Source organism: Artemia franciscana, chromosome 18, assembly GCF_032884065.1.
Source record: "Artemia franciscana chromosome 18, ASM3288406v1, whole genome shotgun sequence".
NCBI classification, from domain to species: domain Eukaryota; kingdom Metazoa; phylum Arthropoda; class Branchiopoda; order Anostraca; family Artemiidae; genus Artemia; species Artemia franciscana.
In genome coordinates, this window is record NC_088880.1 from 3102572 (window position 1) to 3116780 (window position 14209).

Here is a 14209-nt window from a genome sequence, read left to right on the forward strand (position 1 = left end):
AAATTTTATAGGAAAATTGTCTGAACGAATCCTACGGGGGGAGGGGCTTATTTTACTTGGGAGGAGCTTTCCACAGAGAGTGTTTATATGAGGAGAGTGAATTTCAAATAAAGGACGAGCCACATGTACCGGTATTATTTCAAAACGATCAGAAATAAAATTTAAAAATTAGAGTTTTATCAAATGAAATTTAAGGAGCAGCTTTGAAACTCAAAACGAACAGAAATTATTCCGTTTGTAACGGGGGTTTGCCCCTTTATTCAATACCTCCCTCTTTACACTTATATTTGACTATTTGTCCGAGTTGTTTGAGAATGAATCCTGAAACACAAGGGGCGTTTAATTAGAATAATAACCTTATTTGAAAGCTTTATAAAAATAGCGTAAAGGGCGAGGTATTGAGAAGTGGGTTAACCCCCTCATATTCGAAATAATTTCTTTTTGTTCCGAGTCTTAATGTTGCTCCTTACTTTCAGTACAAATACTTGTTTTTATTTTTAATAGCATTACAAGACAGGGACTTTCTTAGATTTTCTATATATAGAAACTGATAATGGTAAGTATCTTCAGTTCCATGTATATATATATATATATATATATATATATATATATATATATATATATATATATATATATATATATATATATATATATATATATATATATATATATATAGGCTTTTAATTTTATATATATATTATATAGATGCTATGTATAGGGTACATATAAATACTGAAGATGGTAAGTAGATCCAAGCTGGTAATGAGCTTAGGACTAATATGTAAAATATAATTACAAATTATTTTAGTACCTTATTCTGTCGTTCCTCTTGGAACCTTTTCCATGCTTCAATGTTCTGACAAGGGGGCGATACACCAAATGACCCCCAGCTAACTGGGCTTTCTCGCTCAAGACTGCTTGAAGAACTGATTCTATCGAAATCCAAGCTTATTGAGGGGGTTTCCAACCCATCACTAGGGCTACTGGCCAAGTCAGTTTCAATTTGATTATTTACATCTTTATTCCCCGAGGACTTTCCCTTCCTTAGAGAGCATCGTCGTCGAAGGTCGACAAACATTCCTGAAGATCTCATCACAAATCAATCTGTGGTTCCCTTCCGTTTTAATTTAATTTCTCCACATAATGGAATGCATGTGTGTGCATTTACAGACTGAGATAACTCTTGAACATTGTATGCAAAAAAGAAATCAAATCGACAACTTGTTGTTTCAACCACCTTTTGCTCTAAAAATTTGATTAGCACAATTTAAATAGCCTTGCTACCCAGTAAACAAATAAACATTACCACTGTCAAGATCGAGCCTAAATACTCCCCCTCTCTCCCCTCAAAATATTAAAAACTGTTTTAAAGTGCTAACCCATGATTAAAGTTCAACTCCGTTAAAAATTGGAGAGGAGGTTTCCCACGAAGTCAATTTATTTTAACCACAGAAAAATAGAGAATTTGCTTGCAAAAATCTTTTGCCCCAAACACTGTTCATTCATTTACTCTTAAAAGCTCACTGTTCCACCAAGCCGCCTAAGGTTGCTACATATGCTCACGCTCCTCCTCCAAGTCCATTCAGAGATTTTCACTTTAAACCCTTCTAAGATAATCTAATTCCTTTTAAATCCTTTCTTTAGGTTTCTTCTCGCTCCATTCGGGACGACCAGCTTTTTGTTTGACCTAGATGTTTGGCCAAGTAGGGCAATCTCTGGGAATTTGTAAACCTTCATCCAAACAACTTATCCTAACCATCTCAATCTTCTTTCATTAGAGTCAGAGAAAGCAGGACAGAACCAGTTTTTCTAACAGCTTAATGTGTCTAATGTAGCAAATCCTCCTCTGTTTTTCAAAGCGCCTATATTAGGGAGCCATACTTGTCCACTTGTATAGCTTTCACTATTCCAATTTTGGTTCGCAGACCTGTCTTCCAATTCTTCCAAACTTTTTCAACTGAGAGAAAAACCGTGGGCCTTGGCTATCTTTTTTTTAACATGTTCGGTGCATCCACCATTTTTAATAATAATACTACCCAGGTAAGTGAAGATTTCCACTTGATGGTTCTTTTCACTACCCATCGTCACCTCTTCACCTTCATGTATTCCCGGTCGAAGTGACTTAGTCTTCTCAATATTATTTGCAAGCCTTTTCTTGCATACTGAACTCTCAAAACCTCCACAAAATAATTCATTTTCCTAACATTTCCTCTAGGATACTTAAAATATCAGCATAGTATAAGAGAAGGGTATTTTTACTTTCCCACTTCATTCCTTGCTTTCCCATATTCTTTGCTGTGCTCCTTAAGACTAAGTCTACCAAAATGACCCATATAAATGTGGAAAGAACGCAAACCTGCCTAAGTTCTGATTCAATACAAAACCACCTCTTAACCTAGTTTCTTTATCACTTTAACACTTTAATATCCTTATCAGGTATACAATATAAGGATAAGACCTTCACTAAAGCCCTTCCATCGGCAAAATAAAACACTTGTTCATAATCTATAACACTGAGGACTAAATGGGTTTGATAACTCAGGTTCTTCTCAATTAGTAATCTATGAGTGTAAATTTGGTCGGTGCATCTTATCCCATTTCTAATACCCCTCCCTTTCTTTTCTTAAACTTTATCTAATATATCTCAAAGTCTAAAAGTTGTCATTATATTCACTAAGTTTCCCAGAGAAACCAAGCTAATGTCTCTAAAAGTACCAAGCTCAACCTTGCCACCTTTCGTGTAGATTAAAGTTTTTCTAAAATCACTTGGTGCTTCCCAAGGCCATATCCAGGAGGGACGAGAGGTTAGGAGGTTTTATCTCCCGATTCCTTCCCTGAAATGCTCGTCAAACTCATGAGAACGAAACAAAAAGGAATATGAAGAAATTTTTGATGGGTTTTTTAATGTTTTTTATTAGCCTGGTGCTTCCCTTTTTTCGAAAATCATGTTCATAATACTTGCTTAAGATTTCGTACAAAAAGAAAAAACAATCAGGTTTTACGTTCTTCTGTTGGCTAAAAATTGAGCCGACCACTTAAAGAAATGTGAGTAATCTCTCTTTTTCTCTTTTGCTTACTCCCCCCTTTTTTATCTATTTTATTTAGCACAGTGCACTTGAAAAATTAACTACCAACAATTTCCCTCAATCTTGAGGGAAAAGCAATCAATGGTCCTGAAACCAATGTAAAAATCATATATTCAGGATGGAGCCGAGACTATATTTCAAAGCCGCGGTTAGTTTTAACCCAACTTTCTGAAGTGATATTAGCCACCAGAAATAGAGAGGAAGAGGGAGAGGGTGGTTCTTTTCCACGATAGAATTTCGAACCCCTTTTCCCAAGAATAACATTTCAGAAAACACATGAAAATAGATGCAATTTTTAAGAAGCTTGAGGTTACTACTAGGAAACGCTTGTCATAAATAAAGAGAATCCCATCAAAAAGAGAGGCTAAACACCCTCCCCCCTCAGTCTTACAAATTGATTGCCTTCTTTGTGTTTCTGTGTGAAATGTTAAGCCAACAAACGCAGTTGGAAAGTTAAAATTCACCTGATTGGTTCTCTTTGTTCTGGAGTCAAAAGATATTTAAAAGTGGTCCCTTTAGTTCTTTTTTCTAAGAATCTCTTTTACAGAATTCTGCACATGTTTAGCGTGAAAGACACTAAAATTTTACAAATTTTTCCAAATGATATCAGAATTTTTTTCATTTTTCCGAAATGGTATTTTAAGTCACTTCTTTAATGCTATCTTTTTTAAGCAGGGCAAAATTTGAGTAGTCTTAAAATTATGCTAAAAAATATTTGCAAACATTTATCGTCTGGATTTTTGAACTCCAGAGCTTAAACACTATTTCATACCAAATATCACGAGGCCTATGTTTAGGCAATTTTTTATTTTTAAAACATTGTTAATTTTCTTGAAAAAAACTTTTCCAGTCATATAATTTTTGATAAAAAATATATCCACTGACAAAAGTGAGTTAGCCATGGGCAATTGCGCCATGGGCAATTTCGGAAAGTTTATTTTCGACAGGTTATTTTAGGCTAACACTGTTAACGTTTACTTCAAACATTTGCAGTTTCAACAGCCTTTATAATTTCTTTCATATTTTCCCTGTATCTTATTCAATTCCCAAAATAATTTGACATTAATAGTTTTTCAAAAATACGTTCTTCTTACAGAAGAAATAAATGGAAATTATTGAGCGCCTTTAACTGAACACCTAAAACCCATCCTTTCACAAACAATTTTTTCTTAATAACAGTAATAAAAGTCGCATTTTTTAGTTTTACTAGCCTCCTGCGAAAGTTACACAGTGTAAAATAGAACTTTTTAGCTTATTACAGCCAGTGGCAACGGGATTTTGACTTTTCATTTTAAGTTTTAAGTTTAAACTAGTGAAAAAATTCAACACACATTTTCAGTTCTTTCCCAAAAAAATGTTTTGTCCTTCTTTGAATCTTATTCTGTGTAACATAGAGGTTCTTGAATTACCAAAGCGGTTCTTGAATTACCAAACATAACGGTTACCAAACATAACGGTAACATAACGGTTCTTGAATTACTAAAGTGATGACACTTCGTTGTAGTTGCTCGATGTTTTTCGCTATGTTTTTCGGCAGCCAATAAAAATGACGCTTAGCCGTCTTTGCTTGGCGTTTCCGCTACTAAATTTGCAGTAAAGCGGAAAAGTATTTCTCACTTCTGTGATATTTATGTAACGTAGCGTACCGTCCTTTGGATTATCTTATCCGACAGTAATACCAGTCAGCCGTTTTTGCCGTCTGCAGCCCTTTAATGCCGGTCAGAATGTTTAAAGAAGTAGTTGCAATCTTTTGGAGAGCCAACAATAGCCCACGCTAACCAAAAATTTAACATATATTTTAAAAGAAAATTGTCTAGTGAGAAAGATCTTTTGTTTTTGGAGCAGGAGCGACAACTACGTATTTTATCTTAACATTAAAATTTTATTACGCAAATAGCGTTAGAATCGAACAAATGTACTTATAGAATAAAGACCTAGTTCAAAATTGGTCATAAAAGCAAATTGGATGCTTTACGTTTTTATGACTCAATGAGAATTTTCTTAAGTAGAATACAAGTATCTAAAATACGCTAAATAATAATTTCTTATAAAGTAAAAATATACGTACGAAACACTCTCGTATTTCATCCAAATTACGTACGTTAGGTTTGTTTGTTCATTTCTGTATATGGTTTTACATGGAACAAAACTATTTTGTTGCTGATTTGAACTATACTACTAATCAGTAAAATCTAAAGAAAAAACAACACAAAATAAACCGAATTCAGAATATACGTACTAAATAGGTACAATAGGCAAGGCCTCGCCCAAGGGAGAGTTTTAAGGTTTTACCCCCCCCCCCATGAAATTTTTGACTGACTCACAAAAACCAAAAAAATACATGGAAACTAATTTTGTATAAGTTTTTAAAGTTACTTTCGCACCTTCCCCCCCAAGAAAGCCTCCCCCCCGAAAAAATCTAGATACGCCCTTGATAGTATTTAAATTCACTAGAATGTTAATTACCAAAATTTATTACTGAATGAGGTGTACCTTTTACGCTAACCAAGAAGAAGCCTCTTCTCTTCATTCGATACGGAACAGTTGAAATGGTTTGTGGTATAGTATAGTTGTGGTATAGTATATAGTATAGTTACAGTATAGTAATAGTATAGTTTGTGCAGTCAATAGAAATAACACAGGATTGATGGAAATTCTGTGTTTTAGAACTTAGTACTTACAGACAGGCATCCATGCTAAGCTGTTTGGGGAGCTACGTTTTACTTTCAGACAAAGGGGAAATTTCGGAATACAAAAAAAACAACAACAAGAGAATTATATGTAGAATTTTGAAACTTTTGAGAAAGATAAGAATACTCTTTCCTCAAGGCCTCCAGTCTATGTACGTGTTTGACTTCGGGCACTGAATCAGTAACATGTTATAATGTGTTTACTGATTTGAACTGTATTACTACTTTTGGTATTTTTAGACACTATCGAAGTTTCCTCGATGTTCACTTCGAGCAAAGAGTTATATGCAGAATCTTGAACCTTTTGAGAAAGATAAAAATACTCTTTCCTCAAGACCTCCAGTCTGTATACATGTTTGGTTTGGGGCGCTAAATCAGTAATATGTTATAATATGTTTACTGATTTGAACTGTATTACTACTTTCGGTATTTTTAGACACTATCAAAGTTTCCTCGAAGTTTACTTCGAGCAGAGTTTACTAAGACTCGAGCTTTACTAAGATTTATAGTTTGCTTGTTGTATTTCGCAGCTTGAAAGTGAAATCGTCCATCACTTCTCACAGTCGTTTTTACTTAAGAAAAATGTGTGAAAGATAGTCCTACTGAAATTGGCCACGGATAGACGAGGCGTGGGGTAGGGATCTCTAGAACCATCACTACTGTTCAGGTTTTTCTTATATGTTGTACATAAATTTTCCTGATTTTGTAATTTTTAATCATCCCATCCCCCAGACAAATATGTGTACGTACCTGACTCAAACCGTGGGCCGGGGCACATTTACTTATTCAATAGATATTTTCACGTAGAGAGGTAACTATGAACCTTTAGGAGACCCTTGATAAATCCTTTATTGTAGCGAAGAAAATAGCATAGTATAGCAAATAATTCCAGTACACATGTGAAGGATATGGGGAATTCCTCCTTTGTTATTCGCTCGAAGGACCTCCCTTCTCGTTAAAAACAGTGATCTTAAGAATACAAGCTTTATTTTTAACCCAACCCCCCAGAAAAAGTCTTTTGAACCCTCTCCCTTTCTGAGGGTTGGATGTGTGTAAACCTATTTAGCAAATCCCCTCCGGAAGCTTGGTCTTTAAGGGAGCATAAAGATTTTCCTCTAATCATGATTCCCGCCTTACCCTGAATATAATTCTATAAAATCATCAATATTCAAGAGCCAAATCATTATCTATATTATATAAAAACATATCTGTTCGTCTTTTCATTCTCAAAATCCAATTTGTTTCATTGCCGATGTCCAAACATTTACAAATTTGGCAGCACTGTTTATTCTGAAAGGAACGGATCCCCACTTTTTTAATCAAGCTTCAAACCGCAAACAACTTATGTTTCTGACATATTCTTCGAGTTGGAAAATTGTTTATTATGTATAATCTTCAACAACAGAACAACAAGTTTCTAATCTTAATATAATTTCACTTGAAGAACAATATACTGTCACTATCAGGGAGTGGACTGTGAAATGGGGAAGTTTAAGGATAAGTTCTCCTTGAATCACACTAGGAAATGCGCGAGATATCCCAGAAAAATACTTTTTCGTCTGAAGTAACGAGATTCAATAAGAAAAAGAGCATGATTTTGAAACAAAGAGTATGGGAAATAGATACCTAGATTTATATATATATATATATATATATATATATATATATATATATATATATATATATATATATATATATATATATCTATATAAAAATAAGTTGTCTGTCTGTCTGTCTGTGGATCAGGTGACGTCATTTTTCTGTGTTGACTGACGTCATGAAATTAGTTGTCGTCATTTTTGCTTTGACGGTGACGTCATTCAAGATATTTAAGACATTTGTTCACGGAAAAATGTTTAATTGTAAAATGAGGGGACGCCGGGGGCACAGGCGGGATATATAAATGACGACCGGGACACAGGGATTGTTTGAATAGAAATTACAGACCGGGACACCTGGACACAAATGACGACCGGGACACCGGGACACAGGGAATATAAATGACGACCGGGACATTCAAAGAGAAATTACAAACTGGGACACCGGGACACAAATGACGACCGGGACACAGGGAATGTAAATGACGACCGGGACACAGGGACACATCATTAGAATAATGAGGTATAGATCTGAATACGGATTGTTTTTCCCATGGACAATTATATGTTGCATGTTCAAGAGTCAGTAAACCTGACAATCTATTTATATGCACAGACAATGGGACAGCGAAGAATGTTGTATATTAGCATGTTTTACGTAGTTAAAAACATATATTTATATCTATCTCTATTCACAGGTGGGACACAGGGACACAACTACAATGGCGCGTAACTAATATGGCGCGTAACGACTTACGCGCGCGGGGGGGGCTTGGGGGGGAGCGAAGCGCCCCACCAACTTGGTGTTGGGGTGGCGCGAAGCGCCACCCCAACAGCTAGTATATATATATATATATATATATATATATATATATATATATATATATATATATATATATATATATATATATATATATATATATATATATATATATATATATTATATATATATATATATATATATATATATATATATATATATATATATATATATATATATATATATATATATATATATATATATATATATATATATATATATATATATATATATATATATATATATATATATATATATATATATATATATATATATATAGGCCCTAGGTAAGTTCGAAGACCACACTGCCTTTCCATGACGAAAGTAAAACAGTTCAAAATAGGGATGAAACCATTTTATTGACAGTGAACAGATATAAAATTTAACTGGATATTTCGAACACATATACAGTGTTCATCATCAGCAGTAAAATTCAGAGTTTTACTGCTGATGATGAACATTGTATATGTGTTCGAAATATCCAGTTAAATTTTATATCTGTTCACTGTCAATAAAAAGGTTTCATCCCTATTTTGAACTGTTTTACTTTCGTTATATAGGCCCTATATATATATATATATATATATATATATATATATATATATATATATATATATATATATATATATATATATATATATATATACAGATATTGCTCTGCATATGAATGGGCTGCCCCCTCCTCAATAAAGCATTTTTAGCACTTTTAAAAAAGCTCCCTATTTTGAAACAATGTTTCTTGTGATTCAGGCGTCGTTCTTAAAAAATTGTGACAAACATTCAAACATTAGTGCAAAGAGTAAGGCATTAAGGAGGGGGAATCCCCGTCAAATACGAAATAATTTTGGTTCATTTTGAGTCTGAATGCTGCTACTTACTCTCAGTTGGAAAAAAATGCTTTTTTTTATTTAATTTCTGATCGTTTTTCAAATAATGCCGGTAAATCTGGCTCACCCTCCATGAGAAATTCCTTTCACTCACGGGAAACTCCTCCATGGAAAAATTCTCTCATGTAAAATGCACCCCGCTGTAAAATTTCCTTCAGACATTTCCATCCTAAATGAAAATCTTCCCCATTCTTAAAATTTGTTGCGGACGACTTATCTTGAAACTTTCTCCTTAGCATACTTTTATTCAAAAAGCTACAATTTCTAATCGTTTTTCCGATCGCTTGGATACACTCCCTTCCGTGGAAAGTTTTTCCCAGGATTCCCAACCTCTTGAAAATTTTCCCCGGAACATCTTCATGTAAAAAATTAGGCTGGCAAAGAGGTACTAAGACAAATAAAAAGAATTTTACACAAGATTTTTGTCAAATTCCCCCAGTATAAAATTTCCCCTAGAAACTTCACCCCCAAAAATCCCTCCATCCATGGAAAATCCTCCCAACGGTAACCCGTTCCAAGTTGAAATCCCCTCATCCCTAAAAAATATCTATATACTTATCAATAACGAATACTATTCGTAAACAATAGGCAAATTTTTTTACTTAAATACCTATCCCCAGTTGATTGGACGATAATGAGAGAAAAGGAGTGTTTTGTGGATGCTAGTTTCTCTCAAATCTTTTTAGTCACTTCAAAAGGGCACTAAGCTTTATTTATCCGTTCAAATAAACCCTCTCCTGATGTTCTAGGACCATTGGTTCAATACAATCACTCTTGGGAAAAAAACAACAAAAAACTAACAAATAAACATGCATCCGTTATCATTTTTCTGGCAAAAATACAATTTTCCGCATTTTTACAGATATGAGCTTAAAACCTACACAGTAGGATTCTCTGAATCGTTTAATATGATGGTGCAATTTTTATTCATTTTTTAGTTTTGTGGGTTTTCCCTCCGTTTTGGGACTTTTTTTAACTCCATTTTTTGACTTTTAGGGGTATTTTCCCCCTTTTCCGAGAATCAGGCAAATTTTTTCAGACTCTTATTCTTTGATGGATAATGCTTATGAATCTTATATATTTGTAATCAGCATCATGAGCCGATTCTCTTGATATATATATTGATATCAAAATCCCATGTTTAAGAGTTTCTCTAACTTTTGAGCCGCGTCACTCCTTAATTACAGTTCTTTATCACGAACTGTTTGATTATGTAAAGTCTAATAATAATAATTTTTAATGAGCCCAGCCAGGCTGGTAAGTTGGCCTAAGAGGCTCTGAAGCTGTTTTTTATCGACAAAAAAGCTACTTTTACCGAATGGTCTTATTCTAGCCTTTGTTCTGAAAGAGCCCAAATTACTTTATAGCCCAGACATAGCTTACAGAGAGAAAACGTTTTTAATTTACAAGAATTTTGGCAAATTCAAATTTTGACGATCAGATCTAATTATTAGAAGCAATCCATGTTTAAGAGCTTGCATTTCCCCCTTTTACCAACCACTCTCAAAATCAAATATCAAATATTTTATGCTCTTGGTTGTGCTAAACTAACTCCGCCCTATGTGGGTGTACCTTTATTCACGGGCTACTTATTGTACTTTACCTGGAACAGTTGACTGAAGATGAGGCTTTAGCTCTAAGCTAGTACATTTCAATTTTTTAAATGTAAAAAAAAAGGTAAAGGATGCGGCATTAGACTTTACAGTCCGTACCGGCGGTGCTGATCTCCGTTTCTTGGCCCTTCAGCCAGGAAGTGCAATGGGGGGTTGGGGGCCAGCCATCCTGTGCTTTCACACACCCTTCCTGTTTACCTTCCCCAGATTTCTCCAGGTACCCATTTAGAGCTGGGTCGACTCTGGCTAAGCTTACAGAGTCACACCACTGACCCCCGTCCCAACTGAAGAATTGGGTACACTGGGATTCGAACCCGCGTCCTCTCAGACAAGGGATCCCGAATCCAGCGCACCTCACATTTTTTAAATGTGACATTTTAATATATTTAATTTATTCATTGTATAATAATATCGTCTAATAGCATTTTATAAATGCAACATTTAATTATATTCGATATTTTTATCATGTAGTAATATTTAACTGTATAACGATATTTCTTTAATTTTTTTAATTCAATTATATTTAATATTTTTATTACATAAAAATACTCAATTATATAATACTATTTTGTTTAATATTTATATAAAATAATTTTTTTTTAAAAAGGAATAGCACTACATTCGTAAGTCATTATTTAGGGGGTAGATTAGGGAGGTTATTTTCGACCGAATCTATTTATTACCAAGCCTAAAATTTCCTTTTCGCCAGCTTGTGAGAACTGTTATACTTTTACCCGTTTCTGTACGGCCAAGTTTGGAGTAAATGCTTTAGCTTTTCAATAGAAAAAATATTAAATCTGAGAAGTCTGGAAAGATCATAGAATACTATATATACATGAAAATTTTCCACGAATTCAATTAAAATTTGATTATAACTTCTAAAAAAAATGATAGTACGTACCATATGGCGTCGTCCTGAAGGTGTTCTTCCTAGAGTAGCTGATCTTTGTTCTTCAAATTTCTTGATACTCCTATTCGCCTCCTCAGGTAGAAGATTTGAAGGTTGTCCAATCAAACGACTTGGTGAGGAGCAAGTCCTCTGGTGTGAAGGTGAACTAGGAATAGTAAGTAAAGTCGGTGGAGCTTTCCTACTCCCATTGCTACCACTTGGCACAGATCCTGCACGAGGATTCACTGCACTTTTATTAACTGCTATAAATGGAGAGCAAGACTTAATAACCCGTGAACGGGCTTGGCAATCAATCTCTGTATCCTCACTGGTTTTATGTTTCTCTGGCCTATGTGGCTCATTGACTTGAGGTATTAGTTGAGGTATTTGGCTAGATGAGGCGTTGATTTGAGGTATCTCTCGATATGAATTGTATGGCTCATGTGCCTGATTAGTTGTTTCCGTTGACTCGCTTACGTCATCAGTTTCTTGAGAAGACCCCAACTCAAGCCTTGGCAATGAGGATGTCATAGCGTCATCACTAAATGACTCACCGAGATTTAAATCACCTGAATTTGGCTCCTCGCCATGTGAAACCATTCGTGGTGGGAATGTCAAGCAATTTTCCGAATTTGAGCTAACTTCAGATAATGTTGGATCGGACAAATTTAATACGACTGCCATTCTGCGCTCAGGTTTATTTAAATCCTCGCTAATCGTAGATCTAGACCCGTCTGCAACAAATCCTTCATCAGACAAACTTGAATCACTGTTTTGAACATTCGGTTGTTTTTCCACTTTACGCCCTCGGAATTTTATGATTTCAGTTGGGTATACATTTTTTGCTTCACCTTGTGTCAATGATTCAGCAATCGGAGACTCTCTTAACAATTTACTAATGATTGAGTTATTATCGTTAATTTCCTTTTCAATGATTTCGTTAATGACAGGCACTGCCAAGAAATTCTGGGAGGTATGCCCAACAACTTCCGTTGGCATTTGGCTCTTTTTATCCGTAAAAAATGCAACAAGCTTGTTTATAGTAGATGGGGCACCATCTATCTTTTGTTCCTCTTTAACAACGTCCAGAACTGGATCTGTCTTTGTTGATTTGGGCAGACGCGGATATTTAGAGTCACGGTTGTCATACTGTGAAAAAGAAACACTTCGGAAAGGTATAGCTCTTTGTTGATATGAGCCAACTAAAATTTTAGGTGTCAATTTTTCACTGAGATCGTCAATACTGTCAGATGGCGGCTCCCGTTGTTGATTTTTAGTTTCAGGACGTGGTGGCTTTGGCGAGACTTTAGCTTGTTCTTTTTCAGTGGGTGGTTTTAAATTCACAACACGTGCTAAATTTGGGGACGTTAATCTTAAGGGACTTACGCGTTTGAAAAACTCTTTGGCAGGGCTAGTTCTGCCGTCTCCTGATTTTGTACGAAATAAAACACTAGGCTTTCTCAGCTTTTTTTCAGAACTAGCTGGTCGTGGTGGTAACGGACTACTCCCCCTGTTCTGCTCACACCCTGCACTCAATTTTCTCGTCCTTTCTTCTTTTTTTGTATTTCGCGTTGGAACTAGTGGAGGTAGCTCTGCTCCACGAAATCTGTCCGTTAACTCCCTTAGCCTATCCATTTTACCTAATTTAGGTTTTGTTTTTGACGGATTTGACTTAGTGTCTATTACAGGTCGATCTACACTTGCCGCCCTTCTTTCCCGATTCATTCGAAATCTGGAAAATATCGATTGTTCCTCGCTTCCATTAGATTCCGTCGAAGATTGACGAGATAAAGCAGGAAAAATTCGAACATTTCGCTGCAGTGAGTTTTCACTTTTGTCTCCCATTCTTGTTAATTTGGCATCATATCTAAAAGAAAAAAGAATAAAAAATGTAGAAACTACTATATGGATGTAGCCAAAGATATTGTATTACTAATTACCAAAGAAGCTATTTACATACAATTATATTGTATTTACTCTAAAATACTTGATTTGTGACCGTTTTATAATCCGTTTTACTCAAAAATCCCGTTTTTACATTTTTGTGACCGTTTTTGTGACCGTTTTACTCTAAATGCTAAAATACCGTTTTTGATAAACGATCTAAAATACCGTTTTTGTGACCGTTTTATTCTAAAATGCTTAAATTATGACCATTTTATAATCAGTTCTTTGGGGTCTTCTGACTTAAAAAGTATTGCATTTGACACTCACATGAAATCTAAATTGACTCGTCATTCCTGATGCTGTTGAATAGAAAAAAATTGCTAAATTAAACTAAAGAGTCAAATTAAAACTTTTAAACCAGCAAAAATTTTTCTTTATATCAAAGGGTCTGTCATCCCTAAGCCTCACGCTCCTTAAAATAACACTTCAAAAGTACATGTTTACTATTATACTCTTGTGAAGATCGTAGAATAAACTTCAGCGTAAAGAGTGAAGCGGAGTGAATGGCAGCCCCTCTGATGAATAGAAAGATTTGGTTTGTTTTAAGCTTTAATGCCAATCTTTACTAGCAATTGATGAAAAACAAAGTCATATCATACCTGCTCGGTTTTAATATCATATTCAGAATAATCCTAAATATGAGGTTTTAGCCGCGTAATATTATTTTATTTTAAGAAAT

At 34.8% G+C, this 14209-nt stretch overlaps 1 protein-coding gene and 1 long non-coding RNA gene across 4 annotated transcripts in view; one reads left to right on the forward strand and one right to left on the reverse strand.

The window, feature by feature from the left end:
• The window catches only part of LOC136038501 (rho guanine nucleotide exchange factor 17-like), a 229961-nt gene that overhangs the window by 191775 nt on the left and 23977 nt on the right, over positions 1–14209 (reverse strand). For 2 of the 3 annotated variants that reach the window (XM_065721586.1, XM_065721585.1), the window contains exon 2: positions 11596–13450. In XM_065721586.1, coding sequence (XP_065577658.1) covers positions 11596–13428 — 1833 coding nt within the window. In that variant the 5' untranslated portion in view covers positions 13429–13450. Of the gene's footprint in view, positions 1–811; positions 5328–11595; positions 13451–14209 lie in introns of those variants that run through there. The other variant, XM_065721587.1, reaches the window with a different exon arrangement.
• Positions 1–14209, forward strand: part of LOC136038505 (uncharacterized) — a 110173-nt gene that overhangs the window by 60243 nt on the left and 35721 nt on the right. The window lies entirely within an intron of this gene.